The 24,785-nt window shown below is 41.7% G+C and overlaps 2 protein-coding genes across 7 annotated transcripts in view; one reads left to right on the top strand and one right to left on the bottom strand.

The window, feature by feature from the left end:
- CUTC (cutC copper transporter) overlaps positions 1 to 1,026 on the bottom strand; it is a 32,916-nt gene extending 31,890 nt beyond the window's left edge. For all 3 annotated transcript variants that reach the window (XM_068961551.1, XM_068961553.1, XM_068961552.1), the window contains exon 1: positions 848 to 1,026. In XM_068961551.1, the coding sequence (XP_068817652.1) occupies positions 848 to 908 (61 nt within the window). In that variant the 5' untranslated portion in view covers positions 909 to 1,026. The remainder of the gene's footprint in view (positions 1 to 847) is intronic.
- Positions 1,027 to 1,164: 138 nt separating this feature from the next.
- Positions 1,165 to 20,546, top strand: COX15 (cytochrome c oxidase assembly homolog COX15). Of its 4 annotated transcripts, none has more exons than XM_068961868.1 (9): positions 1,165 to 1,300; positions 2,437 to 2,627; positions 5,246 to 5,368; positions 5,650 to 5,836; positions 10,848 to 11,015; positions 13,239 to 13,293; positions 15,050 to 15,204; positions 16,825 to 16,938; positions 17,869 to 20,546. In XM_068961868.1, the coding sequence occupies exons 1-9, from the start codon at positions 1,211 to 1,213 to the stop codon at positions 17,998 to 18,000; spliced, it is 1,215 nt and encodes a 404-aa protein (XP_068817969.1). In that variant the 5' UTR covers positions 1,165 to 1,210; the 3' UTR covers positions 18,001 to 20,546. The 4 variants fall into 4 exon arrangements, with proteins under 4 accessions (XP_068817969.1, XP_068817967.1, XP_068817968.1 ...); XM_068961866.1 differs by having other exon boundaries at positions 13,239 to 13,320; XM_068961867.1 differs by having other exon boundaries at positions 13,239 to 13,320; positions 16,807 to 16,938.
- The last annotated feature ends 4,239 nt before the right edge of the window (positions 20,547 to 24,785 follow it).

Below are 24,785 nucleotides of genomic sequence, written 5' to 3'. Positions count from 1 at the left end.
AGTCGTTATCTGACGCTTTGCGACCCCCATGGACTTATCCAGGCCAGAATACGGGAGTGGGTAGCCGTTCCCTTTGCCAGGGGATCTTCCCAACCCAGGTGTCGAACCCAGGTCTCTCGCATTGCAGGAGGATTCTTTACCTGCTGAACCACAAGGGAAGCCCTTTCTTTTTAAAAGTCCTGTTTTAATTTCTAACATGTCCAATATCAATAAATTTAACCTATATAAATAAAAGGTCTTTGAGGTTCTCAATAATTTTAGGAGAGTCAAGGCGTCCTGCGATCAAAGTTTCAGAACCGCTAGTTTGGAGGAACCAAGTTTCCGGAGGAGGGACCTGGCAAATTCCCTAGCACCTGCCATGCCAGCCGATCCTGTTGCAGCTTGGGGCAGCCAAGCTTAGCCACTTCGGAGCGGTGTGGCTTTAGGGACAACCCCTATCCCCGCCGCAGCAGCTATAGGTTATTAAGCGGTCCCTCCAGGTCAGACACTGATCCAGCGCTGCCGTGAGAGGGTACCAGTATTCTCGTGTGGCAATGGGAAACGCGAAGCTGAAAGAAGTTAACCAACTTGAACACGGTCGCACGACGAGAGGTGGGGGCGCCGGGTTTCGAACCTACACACCTATCTGGCTCCAGAGCCGGGCCACTCTCGCCATCAGCCCCTCAGATTTCACATGTTTAAAGCCGAATAACAGATTACGCCTCACAGTGGGGTGTTTGTGAGGAGCAGAAGAAAGTACTTCCAGGGAAATCGCGATTAATCCACGGGCCAGAACCCCCGCCCGACCCGGCCCGGCCCGCACCCCGCGGCAAAGTCGGCCACCGCCACACCCCGCCACCTTCCGCACCCGCCTTCCCGGATGGTATCCGCGCCCGCTTCCGCTCGGAGGAGGCCCCCTGCCTCTTCATGCTCCACGCGTTCGTCCCTCGTGCTTCTTCGGTTTCCACTCAAAGAGTCCGGGTTCCAACGCGCGCGACCAGACAGGCGCGTCCTCCCAGCTGCGCGCATCCCTGCGCGTCCCCGACGTCCCCGCCCCAGCAGCCCCCGCGAAAGCCCAGAAACTGGCGCAGGCGCAGTCACTGCTCGCTCCGACCTTCCGAAGAGGAGGAGCTCGTTTGTGTGATCCGGAAGTGCTTCTTCCGTTGGTGGCGGAGGAAAGAGACCAGAGAGCGCAGGAGCTTGAAGGTGGCCGTTGGGCACTGTTTATAGTATGCAGCGATTACTCTTTACGCCCTTGACGGCCTTGCTGGGGAGCCCTTGTCTCCGGCTTCTGGTTCCTAGGGTGGCGCCTGGAACACAGGTAGGGCAGAGCACCGAGTCGCGCAGGCGAGCATGGGGTGAAAGGGCCAGGAGATATCCTCACATATCACGTTTCTCTAGCTCCTTGAAGTTCACACGGCATTTCACTGTGTCTAGGGCTCCTGAGTCCGGATCCGGACCCACCACTTACTAGCTGTGTGCTCTTAGCCAAGTTGAGTAACCTTTCTGTGCCTCAATTTACTCGTCTGCAATATGGGAATAATAGCACTTCATAAGTGTTGTGTTAATATACACAGAGGTTTAGCACATAGTAAAAGCTCAGTGATTTTTACCCATATGTTTGATTTCTGCTCAAAGCTACTGGGTAGTCAGGTTAGGGATTGTAACTCCATTCTACAGAGAAGTAACTTGAGGCTTAATTTGTCTCAAGTTAGTTAGTTAACTGGGCTTCGCAGGTGGCTCAGTGGTAAAGAATACACCTGCCAATGCAGAAGACTCAGGAGACTCGGATTTGATCCCTGGGTCAGGGAAGCAAGATAAAATATCAAGTCTCCTGCCCTAGAGGAAGTCACAGTTCATTTGTTTGTAACTCATTTGTCAAATCTTTATTAAGGTCTTGTTGTGTAAAGGAACTGTGTATGAAACGAAGTTTGTAGAAGCCAGACTGACCAGACACTGCTGTCCTATAGCTCATAGCTTAGTGGGAGATAGAGACAACCTCTGTGTACTAACTGATACATTGCTGTGTGATGGACAGGTATAGTGTGCTGGGAGAGTGACCCAGCACATATGTAGGGGGGTCTGGGAATACTTCCTAGAGGAGGTGACATCCCAGCTGAGATCTGTGATAGGTCAGTCAGGGGACAAGTAGAACCTCAGAGAAAAATCATATAAAAGAAAGGAAATAATCCTTATTTAATCCATATTTAGGTGTAGAGTTAAGTCTGGGAGAAATATGAGAGACAGAAGGTTCATGTAGTGTGGGGATGGATTGGAGGCAGGCAAACCAGTTGGGGGTAGATGCAGCCCAGATAAGAGATGATGTTTTACCTGGACAGTAGCAGTGGAAATATGACCAGGGTACTTCATACCAGACACAATGAGACTGTGTGAGTAGCAGTGGAGTGAAGCCTTTTCCTCTTTCTCCAGGTGTAATTTGTCTGTCTTGATCCTTAGTGTGGTTGCAGTTGTGGGATCAGGCGCCCCTTGAGGCCAGGGCAATACAGCACTATCTCCGATGTAGCTTTGCAACCTGGAAGGGGTACAGTGTCCCTCCCTTCAAAGGCTGCTGAGCGGGTGGTGGGCCGATGGCTCCTGGTCTGCAGCGGGACAGTGGCTGGAGCAGTTATTCTTGGTGGAGTAACGAGGTGAGTAATTTGTTCATAGTCAGCTGTTTGGATCATCAGTAGACATGCAGAATGGTGGAGGGGGAAGGGACCTTAGAAATCATCTAATCTAGCTTCCACATTTTAGTATGCAGAAATTGAGGCCTATAGAAGGAACATGTCTGATGGCTTGCCCCACCATAGAACAGTTTAGGATTTTATTAATGCATGCATGCTGTAGAAGCCCTTCATAAAGACTGGTTCAGGTCTTAACTGTTAGCTGTGCATTGTTTGTGTATATTTCCCCCTACAATCAGAGTTCAGATTTGTCACAAAAATTTCTGTACAGTTTGTTTGAATTACATACAAATAATTTCCACATCTCACTGTTGGTTCTTGTGCATGCTTCATGCTTGGTTGCTTCAGTCATGTCCAATGCTTTGCGACCCTTGGACTGTAGCCTACCAGGCTCCTCTGTCCATGGGATTCTCCAGGCAAGAATATTGCAGTGGATTGCTATGCCCTCCTCCAGGGGATCTTCCTGACCCAGGGATTGAACCTGTGTCTCTTACATCTCATATATTGGCAGGCAGATTCTTTATCACTAGCGCCACCTGGGAAGCCCATGCATGCTTCTTACTTCTGCTACTGCTGCTAAGTCGCTTCAGTCGTGTCCAACTCTGTGCAACCCCATCGATGGCAGCCCACCAGGCTCCCCCGTCCCTGGGATTCTCCAGGCAAGAACATTGGAGTGGGTTGCCCTTTCCTTCTCCAATGCATGAAAGTGAAAAGTGAAAGTGAAGTCGCTCAATCATGTCCGACTCTTAGCGACCAGGTCTCTTTAAATCTATAGAGAGATGTTATAGATTTGGATTCTACTCCCTCCACCTCCCCTACACCCTTTGCAGTTTTTTGCTATTGTTGAAAAAACCCAAGTCATTTGTACTTTGTAGTTTCTCACGGTCTGGATTTTGCTAATAGCATTTATGGTATTTAACATGTTCCAAAAGCTATGACAAACCTAGACAGCCTATTAAAAAGCAGAGACATCACTTTGCCGACAAAGTCCCATATAGTCAAAGCTATGGTTTTTCCAGTAGTCATATATGGATATGAGAGTTGGGCCATAATGAAGGCTGAGCACCGAAGCATTGATGCTTTTGAACTGTGGTGCTGAAGAAGACTCTTGAAGAGTCCCTTGGACAACAAGGAAATCAAACCAGTCAAACCTAAAGGAAATCAACCCTGAATATTCATTGGAAGGACTGATGCTGAAGCTGAAACTGTAATACTCTGGCCACCTGATGCAAAGAGCTGACTCACTGGAAAAGACCCTGATGCTGGGAAAGATTGAAGACAGGAGGAGAAGGGGATGACAGAGGATGAGATGGATGGTATCATCGACTGAATGGACATGAGTTTGAGCTAACTCTGGGAGGTAGTGAAGGACAGGGAAGCCTGGCATGCTGTAGTCCATGGGATTGCAAAGAGTCAGACATGACTGAGCAACTGAACAACAACAACAGCATTGTCCCCTGTATTTCCTGTAGACAAACTTGTTGCTTGATCAGGTTCAGGTTGGGGACAGGGAGCAAAATACTTCATAGGTGACTGGATCATTCATAAATATCTGGTGTCTGTTAAAGATGTCAACAGCCCCTGATGATCATTGCCTAAATCTATTACTTCATTAGATTTGCAAAATTGTAATAGGTATTTTATTAGCTCAACTATAAAGAAAAACTTTCTCTCGTCAATGATTTGGTTATGCTGAGGTACAACATGTTAGGAAAGGCAGGATAAACACTTAATTCCTTTCCCTTTATTTATCAGCCTTCAAAGTAATAAGTTGGTTCCAAGCATTTTCCAAAAGTGACCAATAAAGTGAGTGTTTAAGTATTAATGAGCTGATAGGTTTAAATATATTTGATTTGTTTCAGTCCATTGCAGTGGTGATGGTTTGCTCCAGTTGTCCTGTCTTTAGTCAGTGGGAACCTCTTCAGATTAACTCCAGTCTTTCTGACAGGAACCTGGTAAACTTTGATCCCTTGCTTTCTGGGTAAGATGTTCCAGGTTTGTCTTGTACACATCCTGCCTCAGACCTGAAGTTGGCTTTTTTACTTTTGGAACCCTGACCCCGTTTGGTGAAAATACTTTCTAGTGTTATCAAAGTATGTCTTCCTCAAATTCTCTCTGCATTCCCTGTGCCCTTACCTTATGTGTTATGTAGGATAACCAGTAAGTTTTGATTTTTATTGTCTTTAAATTCACTCAGTAACCTCAACTGATTTATATCTGTAGCAGTCTCTTCCCCTTGTGTAAATAATATTGGCTATGTACTTAGTGCACATTTCTTTGGTCTAAGGGTTGATTTTATCTGTCAGGGAATGCTAGTGAAAGAAATTAGGAGAGTTTAATGAAATAGAACAAGGAGTAAAGAAATTTGTACCTGATAGCAGCTCTTTCTGACAAAATTCTAAGCAGTAAGAAGAGAGCAAGTTGTCAAAAGAGGAAACAATGAAATGATACGTTTACTTTTATAGGAGTCAAGTTCAGATCTGCTGGCTACTGTAAATCATTTATGAGTAATCGAGTGTGGTGCACACCCATATACACACTGAAATTTAACACATACACTCAAATTTCTTCCCTATCTTAAGGTTGACAGAGTCTGGCCTCTCAATGGTAGATTGGCATTTAATAAAGGAGATGAAGCCACCCACAAGCAAAGAGGAATGGGAAGCAGAATTCCAAAAATATCAGCAATTTCCAGAATTTAAAATGTAAGTATTATAGAAAATTGGGTAGACATCCCAGTAGATCCACTCAATCTTTTTCTTATTTAAAACATTTCAGAACAGTAGGTTCTATTCTTCTTTGATATGTGATTTAGGTATGTTTAGCAAGCTTCCTACTCTAAACCTCCATTTCCAAAGTGATTCTGAGGTGGCTGATGAGAAAGATGGCAGACTGGTCAAGTTTCAAAACCAAGAATGTTCCTGCATTCTATCAGAAAATAAAAATCAGATGGATCTTTCTGTTTTTGACTTCCCTTTTCACCCAGCTTGAATCATGATATGACGCTGGCGGAATTCAAGTTCATCTGGTACATGGAGTACTCACACCGAATGTGGGGTCGCCTTGTAGGCCTCGCATACATCCTGCCTGCTGCCTACTTTTGGAAAAAGGGCTGGCTCACCCGTGGCCTGAAAGGACGTGTTCTTGCCCTCTGTGGTTTAGTTTGCTTCCAGGTGAGATTTACTCAAGTTTGGGAAAGCAGAAATGTTCTCAGGAGCTTCCTAGTGGACATGTTTTTAGTAAAGTAATCTTTGAAACAATATAACAAAGAAGGTAAGAACATGGATTTTAGTGTCATAGGCCTGGCTTCAAGGCCCAGCTCTGTCACCTAATAGGGCTTGTTGTCTGACCTCTGTAGGTTGTGCTTGTCTTACCCGTAAATGGGGAAAATAATAGACCCTAATGCTTAGGTTGTATGAATATTTTAAAAGATCGTGCATGTAAAGTACTTAGTGTCTGGAATCAGTAAGCGCTCAGTAAATATGTTTTTGTGTCACAAGAATTAGAGTTTCTTTCCCATCATGGCGCTCTTTCTGAGTCCTTGGTCTCCTCCCTTTTTCTAACTTGCCTGCTCTATAGGGAAGTGGGATCCCTATGCTAGAATGGCTGTAGAAACAAATAGGGAAATTTCCAGAGAGAACCATTTTGTGGGATGAAGGATCTTTGAATACAGAGGTAACTGAGAGATGTTCAAGTGCAAAAGGTGATTAAAGTTGTGTAAGTTGAACTTCTCTTAAGGAAAAGAATGACTTCTGCAGTTCTGGGGTTAGGGAAGCCTGAGAGCCAAGTAAAGGGATGTTAGAGAGGACACATGGGAGTATGTGGGGCAAGATATACAGGCTCTAACGAAGCGTCTCAGAGCATTGAAGAAATATCAAGATTTGGTCAGGAGGAAGCTAATTGGTTGATTTAAATCAAAGTGGTAAGAATACCACCAACTCATGATTAGAAATAAAGGAGGGAGATGGAAGAGACAAAATAGAAGGGATAGAAACAGATAATAGAGAGTTTGACATAATAAAAATCTAATAGAAACTAGGGATAGTTGGTAAAACAAAAGTTTGTTTTAAAATTAAAAAACAAACACTTAAGTCAGACTTTCAGGGAGGCAAAAATTTGAAGATGGCAGATAGGGTTTTGGGAGGAAGAAAGTGGGGGCTGGCAGATCACACTGTGAATGCCCTCATCTTCCAGCACGCTCTGCAGATAAAATCAAGATAATGAGAACATCTAGGGTAATAGTGAAGGGGGAAAGAAATAGCCAGAGACCTTGAGGAGCATATATTTATATTAACATGATTCTGTTAGCTGGTGAGGGTTGGCGTGAAAGGGCTGTACCTTATATGATATGACTAGAACTGACAGTTTTGTTAAATGAAAAGTCAGTTAAACAGAGAATCGTGGAATAATAATACGTACCTTAAACTTTTGCACTTAAGCATGTACTTTCATTATAAATTTTTTAAAAAAGGAGTAGAAATTTAGACACTGGCAAACCAATTTGCCTGAAAAACTTTACAGATTTTTATGACTTGCCCTCCCACAAACTTTGATAATTGTCTGTTCCCACCTAACATGAGAATAATTGTTTTTAAGCAGTTATCTTTGTCAAGCTTCTCTGAAGCTTTCACAGTCTAGTTTTTGTCAAATCACCTGTCTTTTTACTTTCATATTTCACTATTTATGCAATGTTAAATTATGGCAAGAATTTCTCTAAAAGGTTTTGTCCAAAATACACGTTTGTGTACTTTTCTGTATTTGGCTCTTCAGATCAGTTCAGTTACTCAGTTGTGTCCAACTCTTTGCGACCCCATGGACTGCATGCAGCTCGTCAGGCCTCCCTGTCCATCACCAACTCTGGGAGTTTACTCAGACTCATGTCCATCGAGTCAGTGATGCCATCCAACCATCTCATCCTCTGTCGTCCCCTTCTCCTCCTGCCTTCAATCTTTCCCAGCATCAGGGTCTTTTCACATGAGTCAGTTCTTCCCATCAGGTAGCCAAAGTACTGGAGTTTCAGCTTCAGGAATTAGTCCTGCCAATGAATATTCAGGACTGAGTTCCTTTAGGATGGACCAGTTGGATCTCCTTGCAGTCCAAGGGACTCTCAAGAGTCTGCTCCAGCACCACAGTTCAAAGCATCAATTCTTCGGCACTCAGCTTTATTGATAGTCTGACTCTCACATCCATACATGACTACTGGAAAAATCATAGATTTGACTAGACGGACCTTTGTTGGCAAAGTAATGTCTCTGCTTTTTAATATGCTGTCTAGATTGGTCATAACTTCTCTTCCAAAGAGCAAACGTTTTTTAATTTCATGGCTATAGTCACCATCTGCAGTGATTTTGGAGCCTAAAAAAGTAAAGTCTGTCACTGTTTCCACTGTTTCCCCATCTATTTGCCATGAAGTGATGGGACTGGATGCCATGATCTTAGTTTTCTGAATTTTGAGGTTTAAGCCAACTTTTTCACTCTCCTCTTTCACTTGCACGAAGAGGCTCCTTAGTTCTTTGCTTTCTGCCATAACGGTGGTGCCATCTGCTATCTGAGGTTATTGATATTTCTCCCAGCAATCTTGATTCCAGCTTGTGCTTCATCCAGCCCAGCATTTCTTATGATGTACTCTGCATATAAGTTAAATAAGCAGGGTGACAGTATACAGCCTTGGCGTACTCCTTTCCCAATTTGGAATCAGTCTGTTGTTCCATGTCCAGTTCTAATTGTTGCTTCCTGACCTGCATACAGATTTCTCAAGAGGCAGGTCAGGTGGTCTGGTATTCCCATCTCTTTCAGAACTTGTGATCCACACAGTCAAAGGCTTTGGCATAGTCAATAAAGCAGAAATAGATGTTTTTCTGGAGATCTCTTGCTCTTTCAGTGATCTAGCGGATTTTGGCAATTTGATCTCTGGTTCCTCTACCTTTTCTAAATCCAGCTTAAACATCTGGAAGTTCATGGTTCATGTACTGTTGCAGCCAGGCTTGGAGAATTTTGAGCATTACTTTACTAGTGTGTGAGATGGGTGCAGTTGTGTGGTAGTTTGAGCATTCTTTGGCATTGCCTTTCTTTGGGATTGGAATGAAAACTGACCTCTTCCAGTCCTGTGGCCACTGCTGAGTTTTCCAAATTTGCTGGCATATTGAGTGCAGCACTTTCACAGCATCATCTTCCAGGATTTGAAACAGCTCAACTGGAATTCCATCACCTCCACTAGCTTTCTTCATAGTGATGCTTCCTAAGGCCCACTTGACTTCGCATTCCAGAATGTCTGGCTCTAGGTGAGTGATCATACCATCGTGATTATCTGGGTTGTGAAGATCTTTCTTATATAGCTCTTCTCTGTATTCTTGTACCTCTTCTTAATATCTTCCGCTTCTGTTAGGTCCATACCATTTCTGTCCTTTATTGTGCCCATCTTTGCATGAAATGTTCCCTTGGTATCTCTAATTTTCTTGAAGAAATCTCTAGTCTTTCCCATTCTGTTGTTTTCCTCTATTTCTTTGCATTGATTGCTGAGGAAGGCTTTCTTATCTCTTCTTGCTATTCTTTGGAACTCTGCATTCAGATGCTTATATCTTTCCTTTTCTCCTTTGCCTTTCATTTCTCTTCTTTTCACAGCTATTTGTAAGGCCTCCTCAGACAACCATTTTGCCGTTTTGCATTTCTTTTTCTTGGGGATGGTCTTGATCCCCGCCTCCTGTACAGTGTTACAAACCTCCGTCCATAGTTCTTCAGGCATTCTATCAGATCTAATTCCTTGAATCTATTTCTCACTTCCTCAGTATAATCATAAGGGATTTGATTTAGGTCATACCTGAATGGTCTAGCGGTTTCCCCTCCTTTCTTCAATTTAAGTCTGAATTTGTTAATAAGGAGTTCATCATCTGAGCCACAGTCAGCTCCTGGTCTTGTTTTTGTTGACTGTATAGAGCTTCTCCATCTTCGGCTGCAAAGAATATAATCAGTCTGATTTTGGTATTGACCATCTGGTGATGTCCATGTGTAGAGTCTTCTCTTGTGTTGTTGGAAGAGGGTGTTTGCTATGACCAGTGTGTTCTCTTGGCAAAACTCTATTAGCCTTTGCCCTGCTTCATTCTGTTCTCCAAGGCCAAATTTGCCCATTATTCCAGGTGTTTCTTGACTTCCTACTTTTGCATTCTAGTACCTAATAATGAAAAAGACATCTTTTTTGGGTGTTAGTTCTAGAAGGTCTTGTAGGTCTTCATAGAATCGTTCAACTTCAGCTTCTTCAACAGCAGTAGTGGGAACATAGACTTGGATTACTGTGATATTGAATGGTTTGCCTTGGAAATGAACAGATCATTCTGTCGTTTTTGAGATTGCATCCAAGTACTGCATTTCGGACTCTTGTTGACTATGATGGCAGGAGTGAACATTGACTTTTTAGGCATCAGCGAACTAAAATGGACTGGAATAGGTGAATTTAACTCAGATGACCATTATATCTACTACTGTGGGCAACATTTCCTTAGAAGAAATGGAGTAGCCATCATATTTGGCTCTACTTCAGTTCAATTAAATTCACTCAGTTGTGTCTGACTCTTTGTGACCCCATGGACTGCAGCACACCAAGCTTTCCTGTCCATCACCAACTCCCAGAACTTGTTCTAACTCGTGTCCACTGAGTTGGTAATGCCATCCAGCCATCTCATCTTCTATCGTCCCTTCTCCTCCTGACTTCAGTCTTTCCCAGCATCAGGATCTTTACCAATGAATTCTTCGCGTCAGGTGCCCAAAGTATTGGAGCTTTCAGCTTCAGCATCGGTCCTTCCAATGAATATTCAGGACTGATTTCCTTTAGGATTGACTGGTTTGGTCTTCTTGAGTCCAGGGGACTCTCTAGAGTCTTATCCAACACCACAGTTCAAAAGCATCAATTCTTCGGCTCTCAGCTTCTTTATGATCCAACTCTCACATCCATACCTGTCTACTGGAAAAACCACAGCTTTGACTATAGGCTTCAGTAAAATGTTAATCTAAACAGTGGTTAAGTATTTATGGTGCTGTATGTGGAAATTGGGTAGGTCTCAATTCCTTTATTCCTAGGGATATGGGAACATATGGAAAGGAGGGGTCAGAGGATACTCATTTTCTCAGGGAGTCAAGTTGTATAGGCAGCTTCAATCTTGTTTTGTTTACCCTTTTTCTTTGTGATTGTAGGGCCTGTTGGGATGGTATATGGTAAAAAGTGGATTAGAAGAAAAACCAGATTCCCATGACATCCCTCGAGTCAGTCAGTACCGCCTTGCTGCCCATCTGGGGTCAGCCCTTGTGCTCTACTGTGCCAGCTTATGGACCTCGCTCTCCTTGCTGCTTCCTCAGCACAAGGTAAAGTCAGTCTGTATTGTTTACCACACATGTGGACAGGGTCAGAGATGGAAATTCTGGTCCTAAATGGAAGTTCCATGTCAAAATACATACATTGCCTTAGCAACATCGATCAGTTTACTAGAAGCTGGATATACCAAAGTTTAGAGAAACAATGAACTCTGAGACTCTGGATAGCTTCAGGATGGCAAAGTAAAACCTGCACTTACGCTTTTGGGCAGCAGTGGCTTATTCAAAGGATAATTAGTATAGGAGCCAAATATTTTGTCAGCATTGCCTATCAAGAAAACATGAGTTTTAGTAAAAGAAGGAATGAATACCAGCAACAAGAAGGAACGAATACCAGCAATGACAGAATGATCTCTGTTTATTTCCGAGGCAAACCATTCACTATCACAGTAATCCAAGTCTATGTCCCCACCAGTAATGTTGAAGAAGCTGAAGCTGAGCAGTTCTGTGAAGGCCTACAAGACCTTCTAGAACTAACACCCCAAAAAGATGTTCTTTTCATTATAGGGGACTGGAAGTTGACCACTTGACTTCTGATTCCCAGCGGGATGGGTGGAGAGGTGAAGAAGGCCAGAATGAGAGTTGCTTGTGGACCTTAGTGGCGTACAAAAGCCATGTTAAGTTGTTTATTTTTCCCGTGGGGACCCTACCATTCAGCAGATCTGACAATATAGTAAACCATAGTGATCTCACCTAAAAGTATTTTCTCTGTATGCTGATTAAAAGGAAATACATTTTAAAATACTTATTATTTTAGGTGTCAAAGTCATGGTTGGCCTGAATAAGCTGTTCATGGAATGAGGTTTAGGTTGATAATAGGACTTTTAAGTAGAATCATCTCGTAGGTATCTGGAGCCAGAGGTCTGGATCCCAGTAAGAACAGGAGTTGTTGACTTGGCACTCGTCCCACAGGGAAGCCAGATGGGGTTGAAACATTGGTATAGTAGGTAATTCACATCTGACTAGTTCCTATTCTTACTTTCAAAGCCAGACTTCTAAAACAATCTACATCTACAGCTGTACATCCTAACAACCCATTCTTTTTTTCCACTCCTTGTCATCTGGCTTCCCCATCCACCCCATCCATATCCGTCTACACATTCACTCCTACACTTGCACATATCAAGTGTACAGTGCTTAGGACAGTCTCCTAAGTACTCCTAACTGAATGGTACTCTTAAAGGTTACCAATGACTTTTAAATTATTAATTGTTTTTCTCTTTTTGTTTATTTATATTCCACTAATTACAGAAAGGATTTGAGATGATAGTCAACCATATAGAACTGTGCTGTCCAGCACAATAGCTCCTAGCCACTGTTGCTATTTAAATTCTAATTAAAATTAAGTAAAAATAACTTTGTATAAACAAACTTGTTATCTACTTAAACTTTAAATAAAATTAACTTAAAAAAATTTTTTTTCACTTGCTCTAGCCTCTTTTTAGATCCTCCATAGCCACATATTGGGCAGCACAGATAATAGAACTTTTCTGTCATCACAGAAAATTCTAATGGCCAGTGCTGATACACTGTCTTATGAAATCTTAGTAATGATACCTAACTCCTCACATACTAGATTGTAAATCGTTTGAGGGCAGCACTCTGGCTTTCCTTTGTATCTTTCCTTTATGCTTCCATGTGTGCTCATTTTGCCTGTGTATAAAGTTCTTACTAAATATTTGTTGATTTCCTGATTATTACCACAAGCTGGCTGCTGGCTCCAGTAAAGTAAAAACAATTTACCCAAAACACTAAATGCAAGAATCTCTACTCTACTCTCTCTACAGTTTTGATTCTAATTATATTTGCTAAACACTAAATATTACACATGACATGAAAATCCAGTTCTTTACCTTAAGCCACATCATTTTAACCATGGTGAAATGGTTTTCCCTGAACGATGCAAATCATTCCATTCCTGAACAGATGTATATTGAATACCTATATGCCATCTACTGGGCTAGGATTACTGTAGTAAGCAAGTGAGATGGCAGTTCCTGTCTTCACAAAACTTACAAGGTAGCAGGAAAGACAAATAGTAAATGTATACATTTAATAAAATTTAGATAAAGTAAAACGTCTTCTGGGAGCGCTTAACCTAGTCTAGGAGTCAGAGAAGATCTGGCCTCAGATTGTCTCTGGAGTTTGTCCTTGGAGATCTGGCTGCCTTTCCCAATTCCTGCAGTCAGTGTCTCTGGCAATTTTCTCATTTAGTTGCCTGAAACGCGTCAACTCCTGCGGTTGAGACGATTTGCTCATGGAACTGCAGGCCTGGTGTTCCTTACGGCTCTCTCAGGTAGGACTCTTCTTATCAAAGGTGGCCTAACTTCTTTTTGCTCTTCAGGTGGGATCTCTTGCCTCATGCTTTCCTCCTGTATCTTTATATCTCCTCCTCACACCTGCCTCTCTCATACCCGCCCTCTCATCTTCACCCTCTTGTTTTCTATTCCTTCCTTCCCCAAATCCTGCTTTTCAGCTAGCTGAACAAAAATATTGAACATCTACTTGGATCCAAACTGTCTAGGTTCAGATCCTGGCTTTACCATCTATAAACTATATGACCTTGGACAAGCTGTGTAACCTGTCTGGGCCTCAGTGACCTCATCTGTAAAATGGGGAAGATGATAATAGTTCAAGTAATATACGTGAAGTATTTAGCACCTCACATGTAGCAAAGGCTATGTAAGTGTTAGCTGTTGTTATCATATAAACATTATTGTTATTACATTATACCAAGATAGGTCAGACAAAAGCCTGCCCTCAAAGATGGCCTTTAGGTGGGGCAAAGAGACTAAAACAGATCTCTCTCATTCTTTAAATCACAGCTCTACCTTTCTTACTCTAGACCTGCCCTGAACAATAACCACTAGCTTCATGTGACTATTTAAGCTTAAATTAATTAAAAGCAAATAAAATTTAGTTTTTCAGTCACAGTAGCCACATTTCAAGTGCTCAATAACCACAGTGAGTGGCTTGCAGCTGTTGTACTGGATGGATGACAGATATAGAACATTTCCATCATCGCAGGAAGTTTGATTGGATAGCACAGCTCTAAATAAAACCATCAAACCAGTGATCCCACCCAAATCTCCCTCCCCCTTTTTTTGATGGAAGAACATGAATTTTGACTTCATAAATGCAATTTAGAAAAATAAAGAATATGATTTAACATACCCAAATCTTCTGTGATCATAAATAATGGATCAGTTATCCATTAAATTCATGGATACCTTCTTTGTATGTTTACCCAGGGTTTAGTTTATAAGATTTTTTTTGAGCACTTGGGGAAGACAGATAAATAAAACCCATAACATGCCAGATGATGTTGAGTGCTGCGAAGAAAGTAAAGCAAGATAAGGGGATAGACATGGGGTTGGGGAGTGCTATCTTATAGAGGATTATTGGAGAGATCTCTTTGATAAAGTGACATTTAAGTGGAAACTTGAGGACGTGAAAGAGTAAATTAACTAGTTCCAGAATAGATCAGTTGGCGGTAGTGAGGCGAGGCAGTAAGGAGAACTCATATCACAGTCAGTAAAGGAACTTTTCCAAATATTCCTCTCTCTAGAGCTTCTCATCGACCCCTCTAGGGGAGGCATGCCAGAATCTTCGGGTGGAAGTAGGTGAGGATGCAAGTTTTAAGTTTCCATGGTGTGTTCCTTGGTGAATACAGCAGAGTTTGAGAACCCCTGCTGTAGATCTTTCTATTCTCTGACTATTCCTTTTGTCTAACTCTGACATAATAAACATTTTCTATGTCAGAACTTCCCTGGTGGCTCAGAGGGTAAAGAATCTGCCTACAGTGCAGATCAAAACCTGGGTTCAATCCCTAGGTTAGGAAGATCCCATGGAGAAGGGAATGGTTACCCATTCCAGTATTCTTGCCTGCAGAATTCCATGGACAGAGGAGCCTGGCGGGCTACAGTCCATGGGGTCACAAAGGGAACTTTCACTTTCATGTCAGAACTAGTATTTTATCTCTTCTTTCTCTCATTTTAATAAATACTATTTACCTTGGAACCCAGGGGCTTTTGTGGCAGGGCTGGATGCTGGACTTGTTTACAACTCCTTCCCCAAGATGGGAGAATCTTGGATCCCAGAGGATCTCTTTACCTTCTCCCCTCTCCTGAGGAATGTTTTCGAGAATCCCACCATGGTGCAGTTTGATCACCGGGTTCTGGTAAGTCTGGCTGGCGGTTACTGGCTACTACACACAAAGAACCTCTAACAGGCTATGGGTGTCTGAAGCACTGCTAGCAACATTGAGATGGTAGATTGGGTACTAGAATTCTTTTTAGAAGAAATTTAGTACCAGTTTTCTGATGTGATGTTTCTGTCTTAACTATCCACATGCTTCTAGCCAAATTCTGACGTGCAGGATACTGCCAGCTTTTTAAAGTTAATTCTCCTCAATCCTGCACATGCAAAGAAGAGTCATTTTAGCAGAAATGAGGCCAAGTAGAGAAGAGAGTGTAAAGACAGTGGTTGCTAAACACATAGCCATCAGGGCTGCACCAAGACCCCAAGGAGCTAAGAGCATCATAAATACTCCTCATCTTATTTAAGCTAATATTTATTACGGACCTACTCTGAGTCATGTTAAGATTGCTTGGTGGCCTGAGCATGATAAATCAGAGCTCAGGGAAAGGTTAGTGGCAAGGAGACCTGGGAGAAGCAGTAGTGCTATTGTAGTAATGCTGTGAGAGTGATAAGGTTCAGGGCTTCATGGTAGGACCCAGACTTGAGAAGACGAATCTGAAAGAAGACAGGCTGCAGGAACAGAAGTGAAGAAAGATCAAAGGCGATCCTAGAGTTTCTTCTGTGACATGTTTAAAACATACCAGCAGGAATGGGACTATTGAAATGAGTGTTGAGCTAGGGACAGAGGATGTCAGCAGACTGAGGTAGGTTGAGCGTGAGATGACAGTAGGGCACCCAGAGAGAGGGGCCCAGGGGCCTCATTTCCAGAGGGAATGCTAGGGCTAGGGCAAGTTACCTTGTGTGGGGTCAGTCCCCACTGCCACACAGCATTTTGGAATAAGTAAAGACTGGTTGAAATTGGATGGCTATGAAGAGAAAAATGTGAAATTGGTATAGAAAATGATAGAAAACATTTTCCTTGATATCATGGAAGGTGGGAAATCCTACTGCCAGCTCCATACTCTCTTTCTAAAGTGGTAATGAAAAGGAGACTTTAGATCTTTTTAACACTAGCTGGAAGAACCACCACCTCCTCTACTCATAGCCCAGGAAAATAGTAACTCTCATGTGCTGGGATCAGCCTTGTTTTAAAAATACAGGATTAGAATAGAGATAAAATTAGGGTAAGTAAGAGGATGAGATGGTTGGGTGGCATCACCGACTCAATGGACATGAGTTTGGGTAAACTCCGGGAGTTGGTGATGGACAGGGAGGCCTGGCGTCCTGCGGTTCATGGGGTTGCAAAGAGTCAGACATGACTGAGTGACTGAATTGAACTGAATTGATGCAAAGAGTAATTTAAAACCTGAGGGCCACACCGGGCAGACACCCACATTGGAAGGTGGGTAAAATTGCTGGGAGACAGTCAGTATGTATAAAGTGTAGAAACTTTAAGCGGAGCCACGCCTCCACTGCACTGAAGTGGCGAGCAGAAGAGGAGCAGGGAAGAGCTTGAGGAGTCATCGGGTCGTTCTCTGCCTGGGAGGGGAAAGTGTTGAGTAGTTACTCAGTGGATCCGGGGGAATTAGCTGGAAGGTGAGCAGAAACCAGGGGGTAGGACATTGTTTTGGCACCTGATGAGACTTTTTCTACCCTACAGGGCATCACTTCAGTTACTGCCATTACGGTACTCTACTTCCTCTCCCGAAGAATTCCCCTTCCTCGAAGGACCAAGATAGCAGCCACCACTCTGCTAGCTTTGGCGTATACACAGGTATAAGCCACTTCTTTTGATTCTGAAGGTGTCCCCAAAACAAAATTTAAAAAGAAAGGTGACAGGCTAGGAGAAAATATTCATAGTAGACTAAAAGATGAACAACCAGAAAATAAAATAAGTAAAGGATATTAAGACCCAATTTTCACAAGAGAAATGATGAATGGCCAGTAAATATGAAAGACTCCTTTAGCCTCACTCATGATCAGAGAGGAACAAATTAAAGCACTGTGTGCCATTTTGTACCTGTCAGATTGGAAAAAAATGAAAAAAAAATCAGGCATTGGCATGGGTATAGGAAAACATACATTTGTATATTCTTGGTGAGAATTTAGTTATAGTTTCTTTTTTTGAGGACATTTGGCAATATTTTTTGAAGTGTTAAAATGTTTAGTCCTTTGATCAAGCACATTGGCTTATTTTTGCCTGCCCTGGAGATACTCTAATGCACAAAGAGCTGTTCCCAGGGAATTCATGATGGAATTACTGTGATAAGTGAAAATTGGAAACCACCTAAACACCTGTGATATAGCCATACTGTGGAATACTGTACAGCAGTTCAAAATAATAAGATCTCAAGACATACATTATTATGTGAAAAAAAAATGACAGAGCGATACATTTTTTAAAAGCTGTTACGTTTTTCTTTAAGCATGTATATAAAAATACAAGTGTGAGAAACTGGTAATAGTGGCTACCTTTGGGGAAGAGAACAGGGCTAGATGAAGGATAATTAGGGGGAATTTTAGTTTTATCTAATTTGAATTTCTTTTGTTGTAAGTCTATTTGCTTGTGAAATTTTAAAATATATTCTGTAAAGTTCTGATGGGAAAGTGTGGAGGGTTTGTGTGTCTGGTTATCCATGCCAGTCATTTCAGTTCTGAACGTGTGTTTCCCCCTTGGCTTACTGCTTGCTTTTCTTCGTGACAGGTGGGCTTGGGCATTAGTACTCTGCTGATGTATGTCCCAACTCCTTTGGCTGCCACTCACCAGTCGGGCTCCCTGGCTCTGCTCAGCGTTGCCCTTTGGCTCATGAATGAACTCCGAAGAGTCCCAAAATAATTCTCAGAAGATCAGCTTCCTAGGACTGAAACTGTGCTTTTGAGAGATCATCAGAGAGCACAAGAATTTGAGCTTTTCTGAGAGGAGGACTTTGGCATACCAGGTGGTTTCCAAATTGGTCAAGTTATTTAAATTCTTTGCCTGTTTTTGGGACAATCACTGGATCAAGCAAGTCATTAAGTGTGGTTTTGCTCAAGGTTCCTTTTTAAATCTGTTGAAAATCAGATTTAATGTAGAGAAAGAATTGTCTGTCATTTTCTTCTTAACAGGCTCTGTGTCAGTTTTCTTAAATGTTGACAAGCTGTTGGTTCTACATGTATAATCTGTTTCCTTGACCTCCTGAGTCCTGGATTCTGCCTGAGTAGAAATTCTTATGATCTCAACTGTACTTTGATCAGGTAGAGATTCAAATGGATGGATTAGCAATATCCTAAAGTACTCAGATAGCCTTTAGCAAGAAATAGCTGTTTTCTTCTAGTGTCTTGATTTTCAAAATGGGGGAAAGCACTAACCTAGTTCCTCCTGTGATAGGGCTGTTACGTCACTACATGAGATGAATGGAGAATAGTATAAATCAGTTCCTGAAAGGGTTTCCTAAGAGCCTTAGGGATAAGAAAAATACAGCCTTGATGGTGTAGTACATGGACATCTCTTTGGTTATTTAAACAAATTACTGACTAATGAATTGGTGTGATTTTGGCCTCTGTTGATATTTCACAGGGCTCTGTCTTATTCAACATTTTAAAATCAGCAATTTGGATGAAGGCATCACAAAGACCATATTTGAGGATGGAGCAACCCAACATTGCTGATAGAATAGATGATGATCACAAAACAGTTCCAGAGTGACATCATCAAGATGAAATTAAACCAGTCATAAATGTAACAGCTTCATTTAAATAGGTTATGTAAGTTTGGGATAGAGAAAACTAGCTTATCATCTTCATATAAAAAAGACTTAGGGACTTCAGTTGGACACAGGCTCAGTATGAACCAACCATGTGATGACAATGGTAAAAACTAGTGGTGTTTAAGATTCTATGAATAGAAGTGTCACAGCCATAGTCAGAACACCACACTGCAAGTGCTGCATTTTATTCTGGGTACTGCATGTTTTAAGGAGGATACTCAACGGCATGTATGTATCAAGAGGCAGGAACCAGGACAGCAAGGAGTCCAGAACCTGTTTCACACCGGAAATACTTGGAAGAACTAGGAGTATTCAGCTGGAGAACATTCAGAGACAGCAAGAATCCTGCCCTTGACAAGTTGAAGCCCCTTCTTGCAGAAGGAAGAGCTGGGAGCAATGGGTAAAAGTTGTAGAAAGTTAGTTTTTAGTTTTGTAGAAGGTAGGAGCCACCTGGACCAAATCAGATGCCTGCTAGGGCAGACTGGTGCAAACAGGTGAACCCAGAGAGCAGGTGCCCATCAAGGGGCTAAACCTCTGCTGAGTGCTAACCTGTTGCTGCTCTGCAGGTCCAGTTGTGAGATTCAACTTTTCAGACAAACCAAACATCCAGATTTTTATGTGAATGGTCTCAAGTTTTTTAGAACATTATGCAGGCTAAACAGATCTGGGAGCCATAAATGACGTTAAGGTGTGCCCCCGTACAGCTGCTGGACTAATGATCACAGTTCCCTTTCAACTCCAGTATCCTCTGGGTTTCAGTGTGACCAACAGTGTATCATCCTCAAATGGTTCTTAGCAAAACAGAAGTAGCAGTTTGTCTTTGATTTTTTTGTTAATAAAAATCCTGGCCAGGAAACAGCTTTTGCTGTTGCCAGCAGTGGTTCCCAGCTTCTCTCACATTAGAATCTTTCAGAATCCTGACCCCAGCCTTAGCAGTGATCAGTTAAATCATAATCTCTGAAAGCCATAATTAGCAAATTCCTTGGGTGATTCTGATGTGCTGACAAGTTTGGGAACCACTAGTAGCCCTAGTAGCCTACTTACCTTAGAAAGTTCTGACCAGCTTATTCCCATTCCCTCCAAATTTCCTTTCACCCTATCTCATTTAATCCACTGTGTTGATACTGGTTAGTGTGCCAGTGGGGTATCACCTCTTCCAGATAGAATTCTCTAAAGAATGAGAGCGGCAGTCACTGGGCAGGTTCCCAAACTATCATCTCCTGATCCCCAAATTAAGGTTGTTCTTAGTTAATAATTGAGTCTGGAGAGGGCAGTCTGATCCAACTCAAAGAACCATATGCTAATGCTGCTACTGTTCCCTCCAAAAAAAAAAAGTACCAAATGAATTAAATAATTTCAAGTTGCAGATGTTTTACTTCATTTTTTTTCTTTTATTAAAGATGATTAAGTTTGGAAAAACAGATCTGATTGCATTTAGTTATATCTTTATTAATGCCCATCTCTGAGCTCCTGGTGAGTGGATATTATCTGAATTATTTTGTTTGCATTATTCCCAGAACCAGACACATACCACCAAATATTGTATGAATAAATGGAAAATAGATGATTACAGACTGATGTCCCAGACACTGCTTTCAAATTAAGTCGTCATACCCAGAAGATGAAATGAATTTCCCTTAATATTTTCAAAAGCCAACAATCCTGTCAGTTGGTTTTAAAATACCAAGGGAAATTAAAATACCTCACTTTCTTAATTAATGCAGAATATCTTTTGTCTAACTTACTTTGACAAATGCTGTCCATTGTGGCAAGGGTCATTATTAGCCACTGCCTAAAGTGATGCTGGGCTTCCCAGGTGGCTCAGTGGTAAAGAACCTGCCTGCCAACGCAGGAGACTTGGGTTCAGTCCCTGGGTCAGGAAGCTCCCCTGGAGAAGGAAATGGTAACTCACTCCAGGATTCTTGCCTGGGAAATCCCATGGACAGAAGAGTGTGGCAGGCTACAGACCATGAGGTTTGCAAGAGAGTCCAACAACTTAACAAAAAGTGATGCTGGCTGCAAAGACCAACACTGATGATCACAATAGTAGGACAACCAGTTTATCTGCAGCAATTCTTATGGTCCTGGCATGATGGTGGGTTGTATACTGGTATATGTAACATATATACCCATGTCCCTGCATAAGGGACAATGCATCCCCTCTCTAATATGCATTGTGTATTTTGTTCAACACTGACTGACTTAACAGTATCAGAATTTCAATAACTGTTCAGCAAAACTATTATTTAATGTTAAGTGTTAGAAAAACATACAAACTTAGCAACCCCCCACCCACCCAAAGTAATGCCATACAGGCAGCCTTTGGTTTTTGAAAGCAAGAGGGAGTTTTTCATTGAGGGTCGTAATAAAAAGATGCCTTTCAGCACCACAGGATCCCATGCTCAAGGCGGAAATCATGGAGGAGACAAGGTGTATACTTGAAGGGTTCAGCTAAAGGGGGACTGTAGAATAAAAATTCCAAACACAACAACAAATTCCAGAAATCAGAGTGGCTGCGATTCTTGCTTGCAGAGAGACTTTTATGAAGCTAGTTAGGGGGCAGTGCCTTCACCAGCAGCAGTTCTAACAGGCTCAACTGGCAGGTGGCTCTGTAGGAGGGGCTGCTTCAGAGAGTCGCAGGGCTGCCTTACCTGGAGAAGCGGAGAGGAGTGATCAGCTGCCAGAAGACCTATGAGTGGCTGCACTGCCTAAAAAGGAGAGCCTCAGCTTGCCTGAAGTCATCGTGCATGCGTGGCTACACTCATGCTGGGATTCTCAATTTTTTTTTCAGCTTTGGTCTTCATAAATATGGCAAGCAACGATTGAGTACATTTTAAAAGTAGAAAGCCCTTGTAGTATGGGTAATGATTCAGTTTTCCAAATAAAATGATATTATTGCTCAGACTTGCAGAGAAAGTCAACAAATGTATTCCTCCTGTCCCTCTAATAATGGTACTGAGAAATAGTGAAATATTAGAGGAGAAAGGAAACTAATATACTAATATATTAGTATATATATACTAGTATTACATTAGTAATATATACTAATGTACTAATATAAATGAAGTCTGTGGATTTTTTTTTAAGTCTTTTTAACAAATATTTTTTGTAATACCAACAAATCCTTGCAAGTTTGACAGACCATATGGCCCCAGTATAGGACTATGAAATTAGCATAACCTGAGACTAGTCTGGGAGAATCTGAAACATCTGCTACTACTTCGACCTTAATTCTTAATTCCAATTGAAGTTTCATTGCATACCACAGCCAAAAGGAAAATTAGATACTAGTTCTGAACTGGTTTGAAAGAAGTTTAAAAACAGCAAAAAGAAATGGCACACTGGGTAAGGGAGTCTAGGAACTGCCCCATAAATACAACCAAGTTCCTTAAAGTAGCTCTAATAAACATTTATACCTTACATGGTAAAACCATGAGTTGCTTGGATATATTAACTAAAGAAGCCAGAATGGATGTACTGAAAACCTGATACTATTTTTGACAAAGTATTTCATATTTTATTCCTAAATGTGAGCAACCACAAATGAGTATCAGAGACAATTATAAAGATTGAGCATGATGAGCTGCAGTCAGCTATATTATATATATTCTGTTAAAAGTCTTGCAAGAAGATTCTATCAGTGAGCATTTCATTTGCATGTATTACATTCTGAGTGTCAGTTTCATTATCCATAAAATCACTGGGGTTAACAAATCTTAAGTTTCAATTTAAAAAATCTCATTCTCTGATTGTGATTGCTTTTGGAAACTCCATTCCCACCAACCTTTATTTCACGGGTTACGAGTAAAGTAAGAGATGACCTGACCACTGGTTCTTCTGGGCAGCCTGGTCTTCTAAACCAAGGGCCACAGCCCTCTTCCTGAAACTACTCTATCACTTCTCTGCCTTTAGTTCCTTATGCTAACTGTTCTCCCTTTGGAACTGGCCGCCAATCATCTTGGCTAGTCATAGATGAAAAAAGAACCAGAGAGGGCAGGTGACTTGCCTGGGGTTCCTGAGCTACATAATGACAAACCCAGGGCAAGAATCCATAACCAGTGAGAAGTTACTGTACCTCATAAATATGGACATGATAATAAATGTTAATGCCTAAAATGACTAGCTTAGCAAGTGCATGGCAGACTCAGTCAACCACATTTTGATAATCATTGCCTAAAGCCTTTGGTCATGAATTTGAGCAAACTGGGGAGATGGTGGAGGAGAGAGGAGCCTAGTGTGCCACAGTCCATGGGGCGCGAAGAGTCAGACATGACTTAGCGACTGAACAACAAGGCCTTTGAAGTCAAAGAAAGCACTTGGGCTAAGGAGGACAAAGGCAGAATACTTTGGATAATATTGGAAGAATAAATAGAAGGTTGGTGGAAAGTGATTAAAATTTCCTAGACCAAGGAAAATCAATTCAAGGAGCTAAAGTATAGAGAGATGGTATTAATTTGGTGCAAACTTAATTGCGGTTTTGGACCGTGAATTTTAAATCATTATAAGCTCAAACAGCTCTTTATTAATCAAAATAGGAACCATTATAATCAACAAATTGTGCCAATGAGAAGTAATTTGTTTATTCCTGTAGCATAAAAATCCATGCTTCAGGATTTGACAAACTCTTGGAAAGCATTTTCTGCCTCCTGCTGGTTGTGGAAGCATTTTCCCTGCAAAAAGTTGCTGAGATGCTTGAAGAAGTGGTTGGTGAGAGGTCAGGTGAATATGGTGAGATGAGGCAAAACTTTGTAGCCCAATTCGTTCAACTTCTGAAGCGTTGGTTGTGCGATGTGCAGTCAGGCATTGTTATGCAGAAGAATTGGGCCCTTTCTGTTGAGCAATGCCTGCTGCAGGTGTTGCGGTTTTTGATGCATCTCACCGATTTGCCGAGCATACTTTCCAGAGGAAATGGTTTCTCTGGGATTCAGAAAGCTGTAGTGGATCAGACTGGCAGCAGACCACCTTTTTTTGGTGCAAGTTTGGCTTTGGGAAGTGCTTTGAAGCTTCTTCTAGTCCAACCACTTAGCTGGTCATCGCCAGTTGTCATATAAAATCCACTTTTTGTCGCCCATCACAGTACGATTGAGATATGGTTCATTGTTGTTGCATAGAATAAGAGAAGACAACACTTTTAAACAACAGCCAGCTCATGAGGCACCCACTTACTGAGCTTTTTCACCTTTCCTGTTTGCTGCCAGTCCCAAATGCCAAACCACAGAATGGCTAGCACTGAATTCCAAAGTAACTTCTCGTGTAGCTGTAAGAGGGTCAGCTTCGACACTCCTCTCAACTGGTCGCCGCGCTCCTCATCTTTAAGACTCTGGTCTCCTCTGCAGAATTTCTTGAACCACCACTGCACTCTACGTTTGTTAGCAGTTCCTGGGCCAAATGCATTGCTGACGGTGCAAGCTGTCTCTGCTGTTTTACAACTCATTTTCAACTTGAATAAAAGAATTGCTCCAATTTGCTTTTTTGTCTAATTAACATCATCTCCCTAGTTTAAAATAAATATAAACAGCAAGTAATACGTCATTATCAAAAAAAAGAAGGCAAAAAATGTGCATTAAAATGATATATAACATAACCATATTTAAGAATGTATTCCAATATCAAACAGCAAATTTCAAAAATGCCAAACCGCAATTACTTTTGCACCAACCCAATAAAATTTGGATTAGAATTAACTGCAACTTAAGTGAATGTAATGCCAAATAATTAGGTGATAAGAATAATTCATGATAAGAATTCAGAAAAGTGATGGGTTGTGCCTGCATAAAGAACAATAAGCCTTGCTCCTATAAACCACTGACTAAATTTTGACACTTCTGACCTATTAAAACACTGAAATAGTTTAGGTTTGCTGTTACTGTTGTAA

The sequence above is a fragment of the Capricornis sumatraensis genome, chromosome 23, assembly GCF_032405125.1.
Source record: "Capricornis sumatraensis isolate serow.1 chromosome 23, serow.2, whole genome shotgun sequence".
NCBI classification, from domain to species: domain Eukaryota; kingdom Metazoa; phylum Chordata; class Mammalia; order Artiodactyla; family Bovidae; genus Capricornis; species Capricornis sumatraensis.
Note: the sequence above shows the minus strand (reverse complement) of the source record. Positions and strands in the feature narration are given on the sequence as shown.

Excerpts from the sequence above, each read along its gene's own strand:
- COX15 (XM_068961867.1), top strand. The coding sequence starts at position 1,211 with ATGCAGCGATTACTCTTTACGCCCTTGACGGCCTTGCTGGGGAGCCCT. Across the intron at positions 5,837-10,847 it reads GTGGTTTAGTTTGCTTCCAG|GGCCTGTTGGGATGGTATAT; the intron begins GTGAGATTTACT and ends TTGTGATTGTAG. Across the intron at positions 15,205-16,806 it reads AGTTTGATCACCGGGTTCTG|ACTTTTTCTACCCTACAGGG; the intron begins GTAAGTCTGGCT and ends GCACCTGATGAG.